Raw genomic sequence first — 25,298 nt, 5'->3', positions numbered from 1 at the left:
ACCCCCTGCTGCAGCAAGAGCCCCTAAATGTGTCTGGCCTCTTAACCTTCTCTTGATGAAACAGTTCAAGGAGCCAGGTTGGTAACAAAATCACATTCAATATTTAAAAGAGTCATCTTAATTTCCTGAGAAAGCTATACATAGGATAAGCCAATTCTGGGGTGAAACACGTAAGTATCTGAAAAGTTACAGGCATTCCTGACGGAAAATTAAAGTTTCCCACATAATTGTGAACAAATCAGGATGCATTATTGCTTTTAAGGCAACCACTGGCCCAAATCACAAGACAAAAAAAAAAAAAAAAAAAGCCAAACATTACTGCTATTGACAATTACCACTCTCATAGGGAGGGGTGGGGTGGAAGTGGAGGAGTCCATAGCCAGATGGAAGAGATGCACAGGACGAGATATGGGGAAAGGGCACAGAGCCTCCAGGCTCTCGCCAAGCCCTCACCATCCTCTACTCTCCAGTGTGTGATCACCCGGAAGCTCTCCAAACCCAATCCTTTAAGTTTTTATGGAGGCCTCCTTAAACAGGCATGAATGATTAAATCACTGGACACTAGCGATTAGTCCAACCTCCACCACATCCCTCCCCCTGAGGTCGGGTGGGGGGTGGGACTGAAAGGGCCAATCTTCCGTTCACAAGGTTGGCTTTCCTAGCAACCAGCTCCCCTCCATCCTCAGGTGAAGCCCGAAGTCACCTTATTAACATAACAAAAGGCAGCTTTAGAGCCAAACAGGGACACAGACTAAAAGATATGTGCATTATAAATCACAATAATATCACAACTATAATGATTTTCTCTCCCTATCCCCAGAGGAGACAGAATATGCAATAATGTTTTATAGGGAAAGAGCTTTCCAGAAGGGAAGTATTCAAGAAATGAGTGGCTACAACATCTTTGTTATGAAATAACTGAAAATTCCCCAAACTGTTAAAAGAATGACTGTTTCAAGCAATTCCTAAGGCAGACTTAACAAAATTTATAGCTACAAGATTTTATTTAGGTTAGATGCCACTGCTTTTAACCATAAGACCCCCACTCAGAATCCATCTCACCAGATTCCCACATCTACGACAGCCACCCAGAAAACCCTCACACAAAAAAGGTGGTACTCAACCCGAGTGGCACATCAGAAGCATCTGAAGAGCTCTAAGGAAGGGGGCGGGAGGAGAGAGAAGCTCCCATTCTTGGAAGCGGGATCCATTCTTGGAAATTCTGACTCAGTAGACCTGGGCACATAAGGTTTTTTAGAGATCCCTAGATGATCTGATGTGCAGTCAAGGGCTGAAAATCTCTGCATTAAAAGCATCAACACTTAACATTTCCACTCTGCATTGCTCTACTGATTGAGCCGTGCTGCTACAGAGTCAGACCATAATCGGTTCTGTTCCATGACACACAGATGAGTTACTGTGATTCTTTGGGGCTGTAATTTAGTGGAGTTGCGACACTGATGAGTTCATGGCTTTGTTTCTCATTAATCTTTTACTGTGTTCCAAGCTGTGTTTGCTTTTCTTTCCATGATTCCAAATCAACATGTTAAAAAAAAAAAAAATCTGTGTTTAAAAAATACCCAAGCTGCAGTCTTCTTTTTGGTTAGCCTTTTGCCTTCAAAAGATGCTTGATGAATAAAAGATCCCAGCCATTTCCAGCCCAACCCTCCCCCCAACCCCAACACAGAGGCACCGCCAAGCATGTGTCCATTACAAACAAATATAGCCAGTTATCCTTACAGCAGGAGAGATTGCAGAAACCTGTTTTACCCTGAGTCTTAACACCTAAGATCTGTGCTTGCAGGCAACAAAAGGAATTTAATTATGGAGAGCAACCTGAACACTGGCTCAACAAAGAGGGATCTGCCAAAAGCTGCTGATGTGCTACCGACTAGCAAATACTGGGGGTTGTGGGTAGGGGTAGGAGGGAGGGTGTACGTGTACATGAGAAGGGTGTCTCCCCACCCAGAGGCTCTCTCCTCACCAATCTTTTCACCACGGTGATTTCAGGACTTCGAACCAAGATCTGTCATCTCCTATCAGAGCAGCATCTCAGAGACCATGATTATCAGCAATTACCCAGGCAGAGGCAGGTGCTGAGGAATTTCCAGAACACCTTGGCCAGGAAATTAATCATAACAGAAACTCTCACGCCTCAGACAAGAAAAGCCCCCAGAGCAAGAGGTCTGGGTCCAATTTGCTACATCGCATTTTCATTTCTACATCTCTTCCATGGTCCTTCTGGGATTGGGGGTTGGGGGATGGGGTCAGGATGCTAAGTCTTATCCACTGATCAGCTATATACACTCAATGAGTTACTGGCCTTTGGAGGGGGCATTTTGGGTGGATTTATTACCACCTACCCAGGGGGAGGGACAGCTAGAGGCTTCATTAAATCAGAAGAGCTCAAAGCTGTCCCTTGGCGGTGCAGGCCAGAAGCCGGCAGATGATTATTACCAAAGAAATCATGGCGGTTGTCTGGCCCTCAGAAAGCACCCAGCACTGGGGAGAAGCAGGTTATTAAAAAAGACAATAAAATAAATAAATCAGCCTTCTGGGTTCACATAAATATTTTGCTAATCAGTTAAAGGACAGTAAAGGGAATATAGAAAGAGTGCCTAACATTTAATGGGATTTGGGAAAAATATTATACTTTCCAGAAGTTACTCAAGTGAGACAAGGAGTCTATGAGCTAAAATTACTTTTTCAAATGGCCAGTATACTCATTTCTTCTTCAGGACCACAGGGAGGAACCCACACACATGACACCGTATCACAAATGATCACCAGCCTGGCCTGTTCTTTCCCTTCAGAAAGAGACTGCAGCCTCATTTCACCACAAACCCACCGCTCTCAGGTTCATCAGCATCAAACCAGGGGGAGCCAATGTCACTCCAAGCGACACACCTGTGCACAAATTAAAATCTCTCCACTCACACTTCCTGCGCACAGACACAACTAAGCCTGGAAGTGTCCTTCCAAAGCCCTCTACCAGTTCTTGTGGCAGCCCTCCAGAGCTCGAGGGGAGCAGGGAGAAAGTTTATCAAGTGGAGGAAGGAAGAGGGAGGAGCATGTGTTATACAGGATACCTCTGACAGACTGGCAACTCAGCTCTCATCCCTCCATCCTCCCCTGGTCTCCTCTGTTCCCTGGACCAGGACTTATCATCTCGAAAGGATGGAGAGATGTGAAGAAAAAATAAATAAACAGCAAATAGTAAATAGATGCAACTTTAATTTGGGGTCCTCTGACCTCTGCTGATGGTCAGACAAGTAACTGATCCTGAAAGAAACAGCTCTATGTGATCACAACTGTTCTGTGCCTGGCCGAGAGGACCCCCTGGGAGTAACCAGTCTTGGGGCAGGGATTTGAGGGTGGGGGAGAAACCTGCCCATAGCAAGTACTGATCCTCAGAGAAAACACACACACACAAAAAAAATGCAATAAAAGTGCATTTGAACAATTGAGAGGAACTGTCTTCTGATTATACGATGTTAACCATGTGAAGTAACTTCTGGGTCACTGCATTATACACTTGATGCACCCAAGGCACCAAATCAGAGTTTCTGACCAGGTAAAGAATGCAACTTCCCTGGTGGCTCAGACAGTAAAGCGTCTGCCTACAACACTGGAGACGCAAGTTCAATTCCTGGGTCGGGAAGATCTCCTAGAGAAGGAAATGGTAATCCACTCCAGTATTCTTGCCTGGAAAATCCCACGGACCAAGAAGCCTGGCAGGCTACAGGCCACAGGGTAGCAAAGAGTTGGACACGACTGAGCGACTTCACTTTCACTTTCAAAGAATGCAACAGCTCAGGTGCTGAGGGCCAGGACATAGAGAGCACCCAGCACACCTGGGCCTGGGTGACAATGGCTACCTTTTGCCTGAGAGTGTATTTGAGATGCTGGCTGTAGCTCATTACCTCAGCGATTTGAGCCTGACCTCTCTGCAAACACACCACTTCTTGAGATCAGACAAGACTCTGTAGCCAGTGCTGAGGTTTCACACAGAGACAGCGGAACAGCGGAGAAGCTGCATGTGTCTCCTTTCCTGGAACCCTGAAGGAGCAGCACCCTCCTCAGGGTGGCGGCGTTGCCGCCTGTGTGGTAAGTCACTTCAGTCGTGTCCAGCTCTTTGTGACCCCATGGGCTCTCACCCACCAGGCTCCTCTGTCCGTGGGATTCTCCAGGCAAGAATACTAGAGTGGGTTGCCATGCCCTCCTCCAGGGGATCTCCCCAACCCAGGGATAGAACCCACGTCTCCTGCATTGGTAGGCAGTTTCTTTACAACTAGCGCCACCTGAGAAGCCCGGCAGCATTGGTAATACTGCTTTAAATTAGCAATAGTATAATATCCACTGGTCAGCGATGCTGCTGTAGCTTAGTTAAATATAACTGCTTCCTATACATATAATCGTTTTTATCACAATAGGCTGCAGTGTAATAACCTACAATGTAATTGTGCAAATGTGCACAAGGGCATGCACGGTGGAAGGAAGTCACTGACAGAGCAGCACATGGGACGAAACAAATAAACACTGCCAGCAGCGCTCACAAAGCTGCCACGGGAGCCTTTGTGTTCCCATTAAAGTGTCTCCCCATGTCCCAGCCAGGGCAACAGAAAAGAGCGGTGGTCCCCGGGAGAAGATTTACCATCTATTCCACGCTTTATTTCAGAAGCAGCAAGTTCAGTTGCTGGTGGGGTAGGGAGGGAACCATTCTGGCAACAAGACACAAAGGGCCTGGACCACAGCCTGCTTCTAAATAACACAAACAGTTAAGGAATTAGGTGATTAGAGAGCCTCCTGCCAACAGGGTGAAATATCAGCCCCTCTGGGAGCTCATCTGCAGTGGGAATTTCCTGCACTGTGTTACAGCAAAACCCGCCCAAGAGCAGCCTCAGCTCTGAATGGACCTTTTCCTGCTTTCTACTCCAAGCAAACCTTCTTTTTTATGAATAAGAATAACTGTAAAGATCAGAAACAACTTATCCTCACAAAATTGGTGGAAAATGGTAAATTACGGTAGATCCGTATTCTTTAAAACAGCACAGCCACTAAAAATCATGTTTTAGAAAATTATCTAAAGGCCAGGGGAAGTGCTCCGCTACAAAACATGAACACAGAAGCAGCTAAGAAGGTTCTGAGATATTAACAGTGGTGATGTTGCCTCCTGATGGTGAGATATAATTTATATTTTCTTCTCTCAAAATTGTCCAAAACTTATTGAGTATGTTTCATTTATAACAAGGGAAAAAAATGTCTACGGTAGGGAATGTATGTAAAAATGAAATCAGAAACTTAAGCCATCTAATGGGGTTACGGTGTGAAAATAATCAAGTATCCAGTTGCTGGGGGGGTGTGTGGCGGGGGGAAGAGAGGGGCTTCCCAGGTGGCGCAGGGGTAAATAATCTGGCTGCCAATGCAAGAGACGCAACAGACACAAGTTCAATTCTTGGGTGGGGATGATACCCTAATGGCAACCAACTCAAGCATTCTTGCCTGCAAAATTCCATGGACAAAGGAGCCTGGCAGGCTACAGTCTATGGAGGGTTGCAAAAAGTTGGACATGACTGAGCACATACAATGCAAAATCCAGAAGCAGAGGCTCAAAGGGCTCAGAAACCTGTACAAAGCTGACAAGTACTGATATCCTTTATTAAAAAGGGAGAATCCAATCTCTTCATGGAGTTGGCCTGACTCTTCTCAAATAGTGGAATTACTGCCACGAAAACTCCATATAGAAGACAAAAACATTAAGGGGACACGGTTCACCCACTTTTCTGATGTTAAACACTCAGCAGAAATGTAAATTCAAATCTCTCTTGATATCCATTACAGTACTTCCAAAACAGTTGCAGGAAAACACTTTCATTGGTAAAAATAAGTTGAAATAAGAAAACTTGCGTTGCAAAGACAATCAGTTGCAGCTTCTGGTAGCTGGCAGAAATTCTGAAAAAAACTAGAGTTTGGAGGGAAGTTCACCCAACTTAAGGGAGAGGGTCACCAACTTGTCCGGCCAATATGAAAGTCCAAGAGGTACACGTGAAGACAAGTAAAACAGATCTCAGTTGGGATTCTGGTTCCTCCGCTTACTGGAGAAGGCACCTTGAACCAGTTCTCAAATCTTCCCAAGCTTCTGTCTCCTTGTCTCTCTCACAGGGGTGGGGTGGAGCTAGCACAGGCCCTGCGCCCCACACTCTGCCTGGGCCATGCGGGCACCCAGGGCACCCGAGCCTTCCTCAGGATCCTCAGTGCAGCAAACCCCTGCACTTCCAATTCTGTGGACAATAAACAGACTTCCATACGAGAGAGAAAAGACCTGGGCTCATAAGAACCTTCCAGTCTTCTTGGCATTTGGACTTTGTATCATGAAAGAATATATCCACAAAGTGACTTTCAGACCACATCTCTGAGTTCTTTTAGTGTGAATCAATTAACCTGTCTAACAGATAGCACTTCTCAATGTGAAAAACTCAGAGCAGAGCCCTAAACAGAAGCTGAGCTGAGCAGACGACCTTCCCTAAGACCTTAAAACAGGAATGAGCTTGCCTCCTCCTCAGCCTTAACACAGAGTTGTCATAACCCTACACTGAACGTGCGCCTGTCTCTATCCAGAAGGCTCTTCAGGATCTTGTGATGGCTGCGTCCTCAACAGTGAGCAAGCTCCTGACTCTGCCGTATGCGCCAGGAAACACCTGGATCTCCTCCCATTCGTTTGCGTGCTGCTTACACATGTTGAAGGCAAGCACACTCTTTATCCGGCACCCTTTCCTCCACCTTACATAAGGTGTGAATCCAGCTCTAACAGGGCACCACTTCATAAACCTCTTTGCTTTTTACCATGAAGGTCACCCAGAAATCATCAACAGGCCCCCCTGCAACTAAACATCAGCTCAAAGGGTACATCATAGACCCTAAGAGACTCCCTGTTCCCCAGGGAGCTCCATCCTCTGAGGCAGACAAATTTCATCAGGCGGAACTCTCATATCTCCTTTCACTGAAATCCTCAGGAGATGTTCTAAGCTAAGAAGGGATACATCTGGTTCACAGCTGGCTCTGAGACCTGGGGGGAGAAAAGCTCACCCGGAAAACAACAGAGATATTACAAACTAAGTCTGGCTCCGGGAAGAAAAATGGTACTGTCAGAGACCAAAATCCTGGAAAAGTAAACCCCCACTTTGTCCCTGCTAGGAGCAACAATCTAGAACACTAGTGTCAAACTAAAATACAACAGGAACACCTGGCAATTGTGCAAAATGAACATTCCTGGCTCCAACCACAGAGATTTGAACACAGGTAGCTTATAAACTACACTGTAGAGAAAACTGATCTAGCCTTGACTCTGGGGTTAAAGCCTGAATTTCATGTGAGAACCGGCAGGGTACATGCCTCTGCCTCTGAGCCAGGCCTTGGAGGGAGAGGGAAGGAAGGGAAACCAGAAAGAGAAGGGCTGTGGCAAACCCCTATTCACACTGCAAGTCGGCTGTTCAATTAAAAGATACAGCATTAACAGAGAGCCACTTAATCTTTGTCCTCAGAGCAGTCCTGTGCAAACCCAGAAGGCCAGAGCTCATCTGTAGCAAATGAGAGGCAATAACATTGGCAGCCATATTTGCAGTGAATTTAACAGTTAACAGCCAAATGATTTGCCCTTGTAGAACTTCCTATCAGGGGATACCTTTGAACCACACATATGAACATCATTCTCCTAGCAGGGAATGGGGCAGAGGTGGAAGAAGCGGACCAAGGTTAAACAGAAGCTAGAAATAGCAATGAGTCCCTCCTCCTCGACTTCTGAACTCCAACTCACTTAAGCATCACCATAACACTTAAAGGTATACAAGCATGAGGGTGGGCGAGTCAAAAGCTGCTTCCTCAGATTTTATACCCTCAGGTCGCCTGCTGCACTGAGCTCAGTTACCTCTACTACCATGAGGGGCTCTACATCCCCGAATTAGCCATGGCAGGAGGTTGTAACTGAGCAGGTTGTAACTTCAGTGTGGACTGAACATGAAAGGAGAAAAGGGGAAACGCCTTTCTTAGGTCCTGGCTTCCTCTTATGATCCTGACCACCACCAAAGACAAAGACAACCAAAGTAACAACGAGGACCAAGCTGGAAAGAGGGCAAGGTCAAGACAACAGCGGAAGAGGGAATGAGAAAGCTGCTGGGAAAAGTCTCTTGAAGCTCCATTGTCTGAGGCCTGCTTCCTCCCACAGGCACCCCAGAAGTGAACCACGGCCTCTAAAGGGCTTTTGAAACCTTCTTTTAAGGCTGAAACCTGACACCACAAATGCCATCCTCTCCTTGACCAAACATTACTCAGGTTCCTCTGAGCTCTCTTCTCAACTGGACCCTGCCTTCTGGCACTGCGTTCACCCCTGTATTGTCCTATTTTAACAACAATCCAACTTTAGCCAGATTTCCCCACCTTTGAGATCTGATCACCCTGGAGATCTGATTGGGTTTCTCACCCTCCACCATCCCCCAGCCCCACTCTTTGCCTTGATTATAAACGTCCACCCTTCTTGTGGCATTCAGGGCCCAATCTCACTTTTCTACTGCAAAACCCCGCTGGAGTGGTCCCTATACCTATCACAACTGTGCTGGATAGAGGGTGCCTTACTGTTCTTTAACAAGTATCATGAATAACTTTTTAATACAAGGAAGTCAGAAGGATGTTTTCCTGCCCTGCTGCAGGCACCCCGCACAGCCTCAAGCACTCATTTAAAAGCAGACTCGACTGTGCCTACTTCCTATCAGTACCTACCATCTATCTATTTAGAGAACTGACCAACAAAGATATAAATTATGTAAATTCTGGGAGCAGAGGGATATTGGCCTGCTTTCAATTGTATCAATGAAGTTTTCTAGAACCTAAAATTACAGTGACTAAGCAGCTTAAATGTGGTTATCCGAGAAAAGCAGGGCAAGTCTGTCTGGTTGTTCACATTTTAAGTCGTGAATTCAGGTGACAGATGCCGCTCCTTCCAGCTGAACCCAAAGCAAGACAGCCAAAGGGTGACAGTGAACTTCAACTCCATACAGCGTAAATGAGGATGCCCTGCCAGTTCACACAGCATCCGAAACCCCGCCCGCAGGATTTCAGAGCAACATTCAGGGCGAGGGCGATACAAGGGACAACCAGGAGCTCCTTAGAAGGCGTGAGTAACGGTAAGAGAATGACCAAGATGCCTGTGCCTGGAGTGACTTCATCATGCAAATCAAAGCCTATTTCCCTGGTGGTCCAGTGGTTAAGGATCTGCCTTGCAGAGCAGGGATGCGGGTTCAGCGCCTGGTCAGGGGGGAACTAAGATCCCAAACACTGCACAGCAACTAAGGCCACACACCACAGCTGGTGAGCCCACATGCCCGGGAGTGCCACAACTAGAGAGTCCAAGCACCACAATCAGGACTTGGCACAGTCAAATATATCTTTTAAAAAAAGTTTACAAACTCCCTCTCTGAGCTCCAGGGGTGGTAGGGGAAATGACAGAAATCCAAAGGAAAACTAGACTAGCAGGAGCACAAATCTATACTCTCACCATTTAGATACCTGCAGAAATACTTCCAAGTCAAAACACAAAAGCAAACAAAAGAAAGGGCACCAGCTTGCATTAAAACTTTTGAGGACCCTGTTGTGAGGGAGAGAGGGAGATAGTGTATTGGGGAAGGGGTGGGGGGTTGGGGAGGGGAGTAGAGGGGGAGAGACACCGAAAAACAGGCTACCAGTCTCCAGAGTGGCCACAGGAGCAAGGAGAGAGCGTGTTCCCACTTGCGCACATTCAATTATAGTCCAAGACAGAGATATTCAACACTATCAGCTTCTGCCCTGGGAATTCATTTCTCCCTGGGCGATGAGGGTGAGAGATGAAAGGCTGTAGGATTTGATTGCACTGAATTTTCAGTTTGTCAAGTCCCATTTACTACCTCAGGTACCCTAGGTACCCTGGGACTCTATCTTTTAGGATGGAGACATTTCTCTCAAATAGAGTCCCAATGACCATTCTCCCCCTGTGGGATTTTATGAATACCTAATAATAACCAGGGGCCCAGAGAGAAGCTACCTTATGGCTTCTCAACTGAGAAGCTTACATTTTCCGGAACGCTGATACTATAGAGTCCAAGCACCTCCGGAGTAACCGTTAACTCGGTTTGCAAACAGGAGCATCCAGACTGAATGAAGCATTCACTCCTCCACGAGAAGAGGGTTGGAAGTGGGTGAGGGAAGAAGAGGTGAAGCCAAAAGGCTTAAGAGCAAAGAGGCAGGCATGGCAGAGGATCTTGGGAACTGAGGCAGAGCGTGATCAAGCCCAGGGAGGAACCCAGATGTTTTCTGGAAGAAAACGCTGAGCTGTTAGTTTACTAGCAAAGGGCTGAGATGACTTCTTTGTGCTTTATAAGAAATAAGAAATAAATAAAATAAGTTGCTTTGAGTGAATGTCAAGTCTCCCTCCTCTTAAAGTACAGTGTTAAGAATAGAATGAAAGTGTTAGTCACTCAGTCATGTCTGACTCTTTGTGACCCCACGGACTGTAGGCCGGCAGGCTCTCCTATGCAGAGAATTCTCCAGGCAAGAATACCGGAGTGGGTTGCCATTCCTTTCTCCAGGGATGACCTGGGTCTGACCCAGGGATGGAACCTGGGTCTCCTGCATTGCAGGTGCATTCTTCACAGTCTGAGCCACCAGGGTACAAACTGTCCTAACAGTCCTGGCTGTCCCAATGGCCAAACCAGCCAGGGGAGCTGGCTGCCACCCATCCCATGCAGAACACAGCACGCTCCTTCAGAGGCCGCACTAAGAGGGAGGGGGGGCCAACAAGTCTAGGGTGGGCGGTACATCCGCACCCCCACCCGTAGGTTTCCACTCCAGCCAGGGCCTGAGGGAGCCAGCCTGGGCCCGTGGCACACCAGCAGCCCCTCTGCAGATATCCACCGACAGCTTCTGCAGGGCAGGCTGTCTAAAACAAGCACCTCCAGCTGCATACGCAGACGCTGAAGGCAGTTCTGTATGAAAGGATGTGGCTTTCTCCTGTTTCCAGACCATCTCACAGAATACGACAGCACATTTAAAAAAAAAAGGAAAGCGAAGCCTTCCTACCAGCCCCCCTAGTAATGAAGGGGAAGACATCTTAGTGTGTAGAGCGGGCAACTCAGAAAGGCCAGTATCGGTATATTCTGCCCCAATTATGAACCATGAGGAGCCAGTGAGAATGAAATGAGACATTACACAAACATGTGAGTATCAAAAACTATGGGCCAGGGAGTGAGCTGGAAACTACTGCTATTTTCGCTTGTGTGCTCAGGCATCCCTTCAGTGGGTTAGCCAGAACCAGCAGGACAGCAAAAGGAACCAAATTCTTGGACTGACATCTGAACACAGAGACTCAGCAGACGCCCCAGAAAGGGGATGCTTCTGTTTATCCTCACGAAGGGCCCGATACAATGAGACGAGGATAAAGGAGATGACATCCACTGGCTTCTAGCAGAGAAGTGAAAAAGTAAGGAGCACGAAGTCTCTGTGATGTCTTCACAGCTAATCCAAATGGAGCTCCTCCTGGTGAAGCAGCGCTGTGCCAAGGCTGCTACCAACATGCAGTCAAAAACAGGCTTGGATCACAAGAGGTAGTGAGATGAAGGCCTATAAAATGTGAACAACCCATAAACTGGCTGTGCATTTCAAGGGAGCACTGAAATGAAAAGTGACATTAAAAATATGCCTAAGCAATAGACCTGTCATTTGCAGGGGGTGGAAAGCAAGCATCTGTGTCCTTCAGCTTCCCCTTCTCATCTCGGTTCTGAAAAGCCTTTTCCCCAGCAGTGACGTGACCTGATGCTGCTTCATCCACAAGCCACCATCCATCTAAAGTCCACCTTGTGACCACACCAGGCATATGCTGGTCAGGATCTGAGACTCAGCTTCTACGATTACAAACACTGTACTAACCAAAATAATTTCCCAGGTCCACAGTGCCTATAATACATGAGGAAGTGGAACGTTTGGGGTTTTTGAACTGAGCACAATTTTCCCAGTACAAAGCTAATTAGTCCACCAAGGAATGAAACCTCCAGCCTTGGCCTGCAGAAGTGCAAGGTACTGGATGGCTGCACTAAACTTGCCTTGAATATAAATGTTATGAAAAAAAAAAAAAAAGTAATTTATCTAAACACAGTGTAGGTAGCTCTGCAATCAGTATCTCATAAATAAAGAGAGAAAGATGAAGGGAAAGCTTCTCTAATTGATTTTAAAATTAGTTCCATGCAAAGAAATAATCTGACAACCAACAAGGTCGACAACAGGAAAAAGACGGCCCTCAGGGGGAAGCGCACGCCAAAACTCCAATGAATCGAGACCTCTGAACTGCTATGAAAGAGGGATTATTTGGGAAAGCCTGAGTAAGAGAAGACGTGTTAAAAGAAAGTCAGTTGGGGACCAATCTGCAAAACACTTAAAATCCTGAAATTAACCCCTCTGGTGGCCTGAACCCAATCTGCCCCACACTAATGAAATAGCATTATGGGGAAAACCACTGCTCAGAGAGAGGCAGGGCTCGTCACCCCAATGGCGGCAACTAGATTGAAACCAGGAGTGGGGAAGAGGAAGTGCCTGCAGAAAACCAAGCCATGTGTGACGTGACCATCAAAACAAGCAATCCAATTAGGAAGGAGGAAAAAACCGACTGCAAAAACTCTCTCCGGGGGCCTTTCGACACCAATACACTGGTCCAAGTTGCCATGGCTAGCAGAAGCAGTCGAGGAGATTAGTGATGGTTTGGGAGTGCTACAAATGATGCCACTCAAAACTAATGTATGGATTAGGTCTTCAGCCTCAGCAGACACGTCGATTTAAACATCTGTTAAAAGCCTCCAGTAGCCACAGCACTCTGCAAGCTTTGGAAATAGAGGGGAGAGGAAGCCAAGGAAACCATACCATTACTGCCGACAGTGGAGTTTAGGCATCACAGCAGGAAGTGGGCTGGGACAGAAACCATCAGAAGAGGAGGATACAGAGAAAGGGAAGGACTGTGTATGGAAATATCTGGTCTAAAGAGGATTTCAAGAACCAGGGCAAGAACGAGGTTTACCTCAGCACAGCAGTTGTTTTCAATGGTCACAGGACAGTAAACACGATGGGGCTGTCAACTCTGGAAACAAGCGAAGATTACCGCAGCTCACAGGACTGAAGAGAGGCAATAAATATGAACAAAGCAGTGCTGGGACGACTTAGATAAATTGAAAATACGGAAGTGTGTAGTAGTGATGATTAAATGAAGGGAGAAGAGAGAGAGAGAGAGAGAGAGAGAGATGGATTGAAAGACATCAATGCACATGGCTTGGGGAAGGATTAACCAGCAAGATCCACTAGGAGACTGTTAAACTCCCCCCAAAATTTTTTGCCCGGGAGAGGCATGATCATGGGAAAGAGGATGCGTTAACTACAAGGAACAAAAGAAAATATAATTTGTAATAGAGAGAAAAAAACTAAATCAAAGGCAAATAGGCATTTGTTGTCTTCTCCAGGATATAATTCACTTATACAGACCAGTGGAACGTACATTTTAGGAAACTCTGGATATAGCTCTATCTAAATACAAGTTTGAGTAAACTCCAGGAGTTGGTGATGGACAGGGAAGCCTGGCATGCTGCGGTCCGTTGGGTCACAAAGAGTCGGACACGACTGAGCGACTGAACTCAACTGAAATACATACATGGGGCTTCCCTGGTGGCTCAGTGGGTAAAGAATCTGAATGTGATGCAGGAGACACAGGAGACGTGGGTTCAGTCCCTGGGTCAGAAAGATCCCCTGAAGTAGGAAATGGCAACCCACTCCAGTATTCTTGCTGAAAAATCCCCTGGACAGAGAAGCCTGGTGGGCTACAGTCCAAAGGGTCATAAAAAGTCGGACACGACTGAGTGACTAAGCATGCAAATATATATATATATATATATATATATAATATAAAAATAAATAGTGTATCTATATATCTCTACTCAAATATGAAATGTCTTGACTCCAGTGACCACTCCAGCCAAGCAACAGGTATTGATCTTTAAAAAAACAACAGCATACATCCATCCTGGAATCTTAAATAGATGAGCTAAGACCAAGCCATCGTCTCCTAATAGTAATTTTTTTTTTTGAGTCCTCTAACAAAGAAGTTTCAAGTGTTCTTCTCAAAAACACTCAGATAAACGAATCTGAAACGGGCACAGGATGCCTCTGCCGGTGCTCAGACACACTCTGTGTCTTTTGATCACTGTGCTGCAGTCCCCAGACCTCTCCATTAGAAACCGGTGAGATGCTAGGTCCATTTCAAAGAGCTTCTGCTTTTCTCCAAGGTGCTCAATGCCAGGCTGGCCCTCCCCAACCTGCTGTTTGCCTTATGCTCCCAGTCACACACTGAGATCCCAGTTTACTGGTTTGTCCCTGCTCCATGCAGGGACTAGTCCCACAGCTTCCTGTTGGTATGCATCTCAGAGGCAGCATCATCTGTTTTAGGGTCCCAGGAAAAGCTTGAGCCTTCGGAAATCTAAACTAAAGGGAATAGGTTGAGAAACCACTTTTAATCGTGTTTAAATAGCAAAGCACCCTGGGTTTCTGCAAAAGGGAATATTACCACCCAACCAACCTGCCTCTGAGGAAATGCCCTTAAAGCATCGCAGGGCATCACTAGTAATGTGCCTGCCTGCAGCTCTGGTCTCCCGTCACCTGTCTTCAGGGCAGACCCAGTGAGGTCAGGCCTGGGAAACAAACCCCCAACAGGCAGCAGTGACTCTGGGAGACTAGGCAGACTGCAGCTTTAACAAAACTCATCCTACAGTGCCCAGGTCTGAATATTTAGAGGCCCTGCTGTGAAAGAACACTTCCGCGGTAAGTTAGTTCAAGGGAAGAGGCTGAAAGGGTGATGGAAACCAATACAAGTTGAAAGCATGAAACCACACATGAGATGGGGGAAGGGTTTCCCCACTTTCCAGAGTGAGTGAGTGAGTGAGTGAGTGAGTGAGTGAGTGTGTGTGTGTGTGTGTGTGTGTGTGTGTGTGTGTGTGTCTCGTTGCCCACTACAATAGCACTGCATGACTGGACTCCATGGGGAAACAAGTCAGCCCCTTCATCGGATGCCCAGGGGCTGTATTTCCTTTGTCATTAACACTCCAAGTGTAACACAAAGCGCACAGCAGCCCTGGGCAATAGAGCACTAGGTTTTCCAGCTTTAGATCAAAGCCAAAAGCTCTCTAGGAAGTCCTGAGATTGCACAATGTGTTATCTCCTTTAAGCAGTAGCTCGGAAAACCCACAGCCTTTCTCCAAGATTAAGCACTTGCATCTCTGTGGCAAACAACTGGATAACACAGACTACACCTTTAGCGAGGGCTTCCCAGGTGGCGCAGTGGCAAAGAACCCATCTGCCGACGCAGGAGATGCAAGAGACGCGGCCTTGATCCTAGGGTTGGGAAGATCCCCTGGAGGAGGAAATGGCAACCCACTCCAGTATTCTTGCCTAGAGAATTCCATGGACAAAGGAGCCTGGCAGGCTAAAATCCATAGTCACAAAGAGTCGGACAAAACTGAGTGACTTAGCGCACACACCCCTCACCTTTAGAGAAATCCTAATACATGTTCAGGTCCACAGAAATACCACAAACTGATGTCCAAACAGGATCTTAGCCGAAGGAGCTACATCTCCAAAGAGCTAACACTGGATCTTCCCTAAATAACCCAATACTTTGGTGTCACAGAAATAGAATCCACAGCATCTGACACTGTACTCCTTCTCAGGGAGACACTACACTCTCTAGCTTCTAACTCTGTCACATGTTCTAGCAACAAATCAAGCTCTAACCACAATCTGGGAGCCATGGCTACTCCTGAATTCCCTGTACTACTAGAAAGGAGCTGCAGAGAATGAAAGCAGTTCCTTTGATCATGCAGTTCTGTCCAGAGCCCTTCCTCTGGCTGCAATTAGAAAGTAACCAAAAGGGGGGAGTGGAAGTACAGCTAGCCTTGGGCAAAACTTCCTTGCCTTCATGTATAATGTAACAGAAATGAATTTGTCTCTGTGTGTAAAGAAAGGAAAATCCAACTTGCACTACTATCTTCACAATAGAGATGTCTCAGAAGGTCTGTGTGAGCTGATGCCACGTGAGTTTTCAGGGTATGGAGAAGATCAACATTAGAAGCATCTCCCCATCGTCACCTGAAGGACAGGCCCCCTTGGGCCGTCACCTGGGCGCCTGGAGGAAGGAGGCTGTGCGTAGCAGAGTCGCTGCATGCCACCCGCCTGCCCGTGAGGAAGCTCCAGCTTGCAGAGACTTGCCCCTGCCTCTCCTCTTCCCACTCCCTCACCTGCACCTTCTCCACTCTGCTCTTTTGTTTAGAACGAGCTCCAATACCATAAGCTGCCAAGTTACTTTTTCTCCATTTCAAAGCCACTGACACCCTCTCCCAAAAGTGTCGCAGACTTCAAGAGAAGGCAATCTCCTAAGGGTTTCATTCAATGCCCTTCGTTTCTGTAACTACGAGACCACCCTCCCGTTCCCAAAACACACCCTTGACGTTTTCTTCGGAGAGTCCATCAGGGCTGTTCTAACTAGGACAGCCACATCATCTTGTACACACTGTGCCGTGAATGAGGGCACCTGGCCAGGGGCACAGAGGGAAAATGGGAGCTGAAATCCAGCCTCCACTCTATTTGCCAAGCTGTGTGCCCTGACCTGAGGCTGCCCGAAGCAAGGGACGGTCTTCTCGAACTTGCATAAGGGTACGATATGGCCTCACAGATGTCCAGACATCTACACCTTCAGCACTTGATTGGACTGCCCTTGTAGTAAAGAAACTGTACAGTAAAGTACAGTAAGGAACACTAGGGAATCCAAGGACTCCAAAGGGACTCCTGCTTGCCTAGTCATTGCACACACATAGTTAGAGCCTGGCTGGGATCCCTGGGTGACGCCTATTCCTACACCTATACTGTAAATCTAACATAAGCATTAGTTAGGTCTTCCACTCACTGTGAGAGTTCCAGGGGAAGTAGAAAGGCAAGAACTTGACTCCTCTAGTGTAGAGGCTGCTAGAGCCACACCCACAACCCTGCATTTGCTGCTCCCTTCGCCTCCAGGCAAGCTTTACCGAAAACAAAACCAGAACCCCTTGCTACAGATCAGTTTTCATCTTAGCATGATTTTCCTTTATAGATGCAAAGTTACTTTCATGTTTTATAAATGCAAGCCACCAACACAAGCACACTCAAATCTGAAAGGTGTCATCCCTTAAAATTCTTCAAGGCAAAAGAAATCTAAAAACCATGGCATAGATGTTTTCAAACTGTGGCCCATGCCTAACTCTCAAACCCATTTCTTACTCCCCCACTTCCCCCACCCCTACCCCGGCATTAAGTATCCTCTATTCCAATCATACAAAACTGCCGGCAGTTTACCACATGGCCCGCAGTCTCTTTTCATGACTATGTGTGACCCGCCCTGCCTGTCCTGTGCACCACAGAGCATCACACCACACGTGCATCATCCACAGTGGCCACCCATTCCCTAGGACCAAACTCATCCGATTCTTGTCATTGCTGCTGTCTTGGTCAGAAATTGTCTTCTCTCCATTTTTTACCTAGCTAACTCCTAGTCAGCCTTCAGGCCTTAAGAAGCCTTCCCAGATTATGCATTCCTATAAATGCTAACCTTTTCTTCCACAGCACGTAACATAAACGCACTTATGTGCGTATGTCCCCTACTAGACTGTAAAGTTCCATGAGAGTAGTTTTAGGAGGGTTTATTCCCCATGGCATCCCCAGCACAACACCTGGTACAAAGTGGGAAAGAACTGATCAAAGACAATGAACCTATTCATCAGAATCCCTCAACCTGTGCTGTCCAATACAATAGTCACTACACACCTGTGGCTTCTGAACCCTAGAAATATGCTAGGATGAACTGAGATCCAAGTATAAAATATACACCAGATTTCTAAGACACCGTAAAGATAAAAGTTAAATATCTCATGAATTTTTTATATCCATTAAATGTTGAAATGATACTGTTTTGGATATAGTAGGTCAAATAAGCTGCATTAAAATTAATGTTCTTTAAAACAGAGCTACTAGACAATTTTAAATAACACACAGAGCTCACATTTGTGGCTTGCATTATGCATCTATTAGACAGTGCTGGTCTAGGAGGCCCTTTCTCCCACCTGCTTACTTCTCATCCATGAGCACTCAAGAGGCTAGTAAGCTGTTCCCCAGAAGACTTCCCCAGCACCCACCACAACAGGGCTCCGCACAGCACCTCCATCACTGTACTCAAAGGGGGTTATATTCATCTCTTATGTGACCCTCACTAAGATCTTCCAAAGGAATTTAATGAACCAGTAAGGGAACTCATTCCTCAATTCACTCAAAAGCCATATGTTGACTCTTAAGCTGAGCCTCACTTAAAGCTTTCTTAAAATGGAGGAATATCTCAGGAATGAAGAGGAGTTTGAAATAAGCAATAACCTACCTTGGTAAAGAACAAGAAATTTTACAAACAGGACCCTGCCTAAACTAGGAAATATATTCCAACAATTTTCCGTTGTCCACTCGCTAAGGGAAATCCACCCATTACCCCCTGAGAAGTTACAAAGGATTCTACCAAAAACATAAACTTCTCACCGGTAGTTTATCACCATCAACCTGCTGCAACACCCCCACAACCCTAAAAACTGCTTAAAATTCAGCTCCTGAATCTGCTTTAACATAATGCTTTGGCTGATGATGCAGGCACAAAAATTAACGTTCAAGAATTCCAAAGTTGTGGTTGCTGTGGGAACCTTAATTCCAACTGCATGGCACAGATGCAGAAGTGTGGACTACTCCCAACACTGATAAAATTGGAGATGTATATTTACTCTGTGCAATGAGGCAGAGCTACAGTTACTGAGAGAACCTTATTTTGGCATTTCTAAGCTTTCGTGCATTTAAATTCTCAAGCTTACCACAATACTGTTTGCTGCATTAAAATGCCTCCTCTATGGGGGAAGAAAGGCTGGGAGGATGGGGGTGGGTGGAGATGAACTGATTGGCCAGACATTCAAAGAATCCATCCTGTATGGATTTCTTATGCATGATTTGATTCAAAAGACAATCACAATATTTTTATTTTACTCTTATGGGCTGCCTATAAACTCTCATACAAATGAAAACAGGGTCTGAATTTCATCTCGCGAATGCACCGAGACACTGGTACATGCAAAACATCAGAAAAGCAAATCTCACATCTCTAAAACTACAAAAGGATACATTAAAAAACCACATGGCACTAAGTTCAACCACACTGTTTAATTTGCCTGTGGCACTGGCTCTCACTGAGGACCCAGTTCTATAACCGATCCACACAGTTACACACTTTAGCTATCAGGAGGCAAAAGCAGGGGCTGGAAAAGATGTCTACAAAACTAAGACAGCCTAACAAACAAAAAAACTCAACCACAATCCCTTTCCCCAATCTCTTATAAGTCGTAACAACAGAAAGAAAGTGACCACAAAATTTAAAACAAAACTGCCTACGGTTGTCATCCTAAGCATAATTTCTCAAATTGACATATAAAAATTGTACACATTAGCTAGCCAAGCACCCCTGCTGCCCGAAGACCCAGCAAACAGCACAAAACAATGCAACTAACAATTCTAGTCGCTACTTGGAAAAGATGAGTAAGTGACCCCAGACTATATATATATACACCAAGATTTATTTCTTCCTAGAACAAAAACACAGAGCAAATCAAAATGATCAGCAGAACAGGCCTTGCTATCATGCACGTGAGACATGACCCTTCCTCTCCTTATCTCCAGAGAATAAGATCTCGTTAACAAGACTTATTCACCACCTAACATACACCAACCCTAACTCCTCTCAAGCCCCTTAGCGAGGAATGCCAGTGGGCTCCATCAAAAATGAAGGAGAGCAGTGAGTGTGGTTCAAGAGAAAACAGACTTGCCCAGTGGCAGCTAGGCTGCAAATACTAGGAAATAATACTTCGGTGATTTACACTATTGGTTTGTTCGCATTCTTCTACACACGAAACACATCTAACTGATCGTCCAGCTCCTCCCTCTTGGTTTCGGAAAAGAGGAGCTGCTGCTTCTCTCGTCTCACCTGTGTATTCTCCCCCTCCAGTCTCGGTGGTCTGATGCTGGACAGGTGGATGGTCTTGTAGTCCCCAGAGTTCAGCTTCACGACAATGGCGTCGGCATTGAGCACCTGCATCACCTGTGGGCAGCAAGAAGGCGAAAATGCTGAAATGTGCCTCAACAGCCCAAATCCCACAGCACGTGTGCTAAGGAGCAAGGCACACCAATCACAGGAAGAAGGCTGAGACCAACAGCCACTGGGATAGATCCAACATCATGCTTTACGGTACAACAACGTTGAAGGAAATTATCCTATTATTAGCAGACCTGAGAGATATGATGATTTCTCAGCAAGGCAGGATCTGTATCACTCAGAAAGATGGCCAAGCTGTTTTATCTTTTGCCCCGACCAAGATTTGTGGGGAATTACAAAGCTTAAGAACTGGAAATCTAGTCTCTACATGCTACTGAAGATTTTCCTTGAAACAGGTTCTAAGTTAAAATCAAAATGCCTATCACAACATGATTCTAGGAAAAGAGGCAAGGGCTGGATTAGGAGGTACCAGCACTAGATGAGAAAAAAACAAAACAGGACACCCCAACACAGAGCAGAAAAATCAAAGGCAGTGAAGGGCAAAAAGTATTGTCATCTCAGCATGTGAAAGGAGATGCTCCGTTGTTGATCTCACTGGCAGAAACGTTAGATTGCTAAGATATGACTTCAACTACTCTGGAGGCCACCTTTTCAGAGCACTACTATGGGCATCTCTATTTTGGACCCCAAAAACAGCAACACTGGACCCCACTCTCAGCTAGTAACTAACTCCCAAGCTTTCGAGGATATTTATTCAACAGCAAAAGCACAAATATTCCTCTGTGGAGGTTATCAGAACACTCCACCAATGTGCACAGAATAAAATTTCCTCAAAACCACACTCAGACTACATCAGGGTTATAACCAGACCTCATAATTCAGCCAGCAGTCTACAATTCACCCAATTATATTCAGAACTTTTTGTTACAAGGCCATTCGGGGTTTTTTGTAAGTAACACTTCACTACAAGAAAGCTACTGACTACAAAACACAGTCACCATGCACTTCATCTGACGAATCAAAACCCACTCCCCCCACCTTCAGTCAGACCCCATCAGGAGCAAACAGGCAGCTCAACAAACTACAGGGTCAGCTGCCACCGTGAGGGAAGACTTGCAAAAGTCCCCTCGTCTTTTATATGAAACAAAAGGAGCTAGAGTCTCCTTCGCTGTGGTGGGTGTCACACTGCTAAATCCTAAAATAGTAAAAGAGCCTTCACTAACTATTCCCTGGGAGGCTCACAACCTTTTACAACAGAATATACCCATTTATTTGCAGATTTCTGCAAAATGGCTAGCCTCTACCTTTTCCTGAGAATCAGCCAATCACACAGGAGAAAAAAAAAAAGAGTGACTTAAGGGACAATCTGAAGAAGGTGCAAAAAAGCAAACACCAAGTGAGAAATTATACATGACAGGAAATAGCAGGAGGAAAGCACCATCAAACAGAATGAATGAAAAAAGAAAGATGACAGTTGGAATCAAGCTGTACATCCATGGAGGGCTGACTACTGCTGGTGGATGGGAAGATAACCTGGGGTTTTCACATCATTAGTAATGGAAGCAGTATAGAGAAAAACAGGCTAGGGACCACAAGGATAGTAAAGGGTCTGAGAAAGAGCTCTATAGATTAGGAGAGGGGTAATTATTTTCAAGTTTTAGCTAGGTGTAAGATTAACTTGCAAAACTTGAATGGAGCAATAACCAGGCTCAGACAACTAGCCATTCTGCTATAACCTTTTCTTAGAGCTGAGAATCACACAAAGGCTGCTGCTGCGGCTGCTGCTAAGTCGCTTCAGTCATGTCCGACTCTGTGCGACCCCAGAGACGGCAGCCCACCAGGCTCCCCCATCCCTGGGATTCTCCAGGCAAGGACACTGGAGTGGGTTGCCATTTCCTTCTCCAATGCATCAAAGTGAAAAGTGAAAGTGAAGTCGCTCAGTCGTGTCCGACTCATAGCGACCCCATGGACTGCAGCTTACCAGGCTCCTCCACCCATGGGATATTCCAGGCAAGAGTACTGGAGTGGATTACCATTGCCTTCTCCACACAGAAAGGCTAACTAACACTAAAGCCCAGAGAGCCAAAGCCTCAAAACTCACCTGGCCAGAAAACCTCAGTGAAGCCCAAGGGTAATCAAAAGCATGATGTGTGGTTACATGAGGACCAAGCCAAGGTCAGGAATGATTACATGGTAGGGGTGGTCTTGGAACCCTCCAAAACAAAGACCCCCTTACACCAGCCCAGTCATTTTAAGTGCAGAACTAAAAACAACCAAGAAGATATAACCAAGAATATGGATTCAGTAACTGAAACAAAAAGAGTATATCTGCTACCATTACCATCTAGACACATTAATGCCCAAGTAAAAATGCCCGCCATAATGGAATCTCCCTCACTCCCTAAAGACAGCAGCAGGGGCTTGGCCAACTGACCACAAGAGAAAGACCTCAGCTAATGATTTCCCTATTCTTCGAAATCCCACATGTGTATGAAATGGATTAAAGCAGAGGTCCCCAACTTTTTCAGTGCCAAAGATCAGTCTCATGGAAAACAATTTTTCCACAGACCAAGAGTGGGGGTATGGTTTCAGAATGATTCAAGCACATTACATTTATTGCACACTTTATTTCCATTATAATGTCTGCTCATCCAACAGGAGGTACCGGTCCATGGCACAGAGCTCAGGGACCCCTAAATTAAAAGCACAGGGAGGTGGGGGAGGGGACCACAAGGTATCCATAGCTATACTGCTATCCCACCTTCAAACCAAAAGTTCCATAAAGCCATACCAAGCACAATAGCTAGTACAGCGAATCAATACTGCTCCTCCCTCCAGAGGAGGTACACAACCACTGCCCAACAGACTCGGTAACTGTCAGGCATCTCCACTGCATACACATCGCGGGATTTCCAAAATCTCAATGATGGATCAAGCTGCACCTTCCTCTCCCCGCAAAACCAACTCCTATTAAAGTGTCCACTGCCGGAAACATAGGGAAGCTTCGTATGATTAAGACATGAGAAATATCTAGACATTCTCTACACCCTAGTCATGCTCATAGAGAAATAAAACCAGGGAAAGTATCATAGCGCTCACACCTTCACCCTCTGGTTACAGAATGTGAGGCTTGAAGCATACCCCGGTGACAAGTTACTGGTATTCGTCACCCCTTATAACGTGTTAGCAGCCGCAGCAGCAGCGAGCGGCTTCTCTGAGCTGTAAATTTCAGGCCTCAGCAGCAGACTCTCTCTGCTCGGCATCTCCCTGATTAGCAACCTCCTCTTCAGGAACTGTGTGCTCTGACGCTGCCAGCTAAACGAGGCCTGCCTTCCTGGAAAAGCGGGGTGAGGGTGCCTGTCTGTGCATGTGTGCATGGAAGTGGGGCTTATGGGGTGAATTATGCCATTACTGTACTGTCCGGAGAACAAGCAGCTCCTGGGCAGAGACATGGAAAAAGCAATCAAACAGTAGTTACAGTCACAGAGTACAATAAGTAAAATGCAGAGTGGATTACCATCCAAAGCCTGCTTGTCAGCACCGTCACAGACCACATTATAATGGTGATGTTTCTGATGGTGCTTTACACCAGGGCAATTTGAAGTATGCCCACATCATCGTTCACCTCCTCATACTACTGACCTCGAGTCAACACACACACACCCCTACTGACCACATGCTCCAAGAGCAGAATCTACACAGAATAAAAGGTCACTAGCTGGACTCGAGATGCAAGCCCTCAACGCAATCCCCTCTGCATTTCTTACAGTCCAACTATAAAAGGAAAAATGAGAGGCTTAATGATGACGCAGCACAGGCTAAGGTCTGCCACAGGTCAGGAGAATGGCAGAGCACTGTCAGAGGCAGGGGACATCCGTCCGTCACCCTGGCCTCCTGCCACATTCCCCCCATCTGCAGCGCCCATCTAAAGAGCTGTGTGCTGAATGCATAGGGCTGCTGCTGCTCAGCTTCTCAAAACACTGCAGCATCTATGGAACATATAGAAAGACCCTCAGAACTGTCCCAGACACAAACACCAGTCCTCCCAAAGCTGCCGAAATTATCAGTACCAGACAGAAAGAAAAGCAACAGCAGCTCAAACAGGGCTCCTACAGGCACCACCTGTGAGTGCCCTTGATGGGGCCACTGGAAAGGGGACACCAAACACCCTTCTTACTCTCTTAACTCAGGACATCGGCTGCTTCTCCTGCTTCCCCAGCTTTCATCTGCCAGGTCTGTTCTCCCCAAGCTAAACCTGGAAGCATTAGTGAAGCCACACTGCAGTGGGGGACATCAGGAGCACCCCACCCCATCTCAGCGATGACCATGGCTCACCGCACAGCCCCCAGAAAACCCCAGCTACCACCCTGCATCCTCACATGATACGAAGCACAACCTGCTGAGGCCAATACCCTTAGGCACCTAAGCGCCAGCCAACAAACTGGAAGCCCTAATAGGTACTTAAAAGGAAGCCAGGCATCAGACAAATTCCCATAGAGGAGCAGCCTACAAAATACCCGACCTGCACTCCTCGTAACTGTCAAGGTCATCAAAAGCAAAGAAAATCTGAGAAACCACCAAATCCAAGAGGAGCCTAACAAGATCTGACAACTAAATTTAGCATGCTATTGAGGATGAGATTCTGGAACAGAAAACAGACATCAGAGGAAAGCTAAGAAAATCTGACTAAAGTATAGACTTCAGTTGATAATATATCAATACTGGTAACTACTTAGAATCAATGTGCCATAATCTTGTCAGATAATAATAAGGGAAACTGGAGGCAGCGGGGCGGGGGGGGGGCACTAATCTAGGAACTCAGTCAGTCAGTCAGTTCAGTTGTTCAGTCGTGTCCAACTCTTTGCGACCCCATGAATCACAGCACTCCTGGCCTCTCCGTAGTATCTGCCAATTTTTCTGTAAATCTAAAACTGTTCTAAAAAAGCCTTAATTTTAAACGTAGGTAAATGTTTACAAATCTTTTCTAAATTAACCATTTTCTTATCAGCAAGTTAGTTTGCTAATTTAAGCCACAAACCAAGTCTTGACCCCTTTTTGGTTTAAGAGGGGCCACCTTCCTAACCAG

At 46.1% G+C, this 25,298-nt stretch overlaps 1 protein-coding gene across 1 annotated transcript in view; it reads right to left on the bottom strand.

The window, feature by feature from the left end:
- Positions 1-25,298, bottom strand: part of SND1 (staphylococcal nuclease and tudor domain containing 1) — a 422,890-nt gene that overhangs the window by 338,324 nt on the left and 59,268 nt on the right. Inside the window, exon 10 of the mRNA XM_068972577.1 lies at positions 20,144-20,257. Within this exon, the coding sequence (XP_068828678.1) occupies positions 20,144-20,257 (114 nt within the window). The remainder of the gene's footprint in view (positions 1-20,143; positions 20,258-25,298) is intronic.

This window comes from Capricornis sumatraensis, chromosome 5 (genome assembly GCF_032405125.1).
Source record: "Capricornis sumatraensis isolate serow.1 chromosome 5, serow.2, whole genome shotgun sequence".
Lineage (NCBI taxonomy): Eukaryota > Metazoa > Chordata > Mammalia > Artiodactyla > Bovidae > Capricornis > Capricornis sumatraensis.
This window is presented reverse-complemented; position numbering and strand designations above follow the sequence as displayed.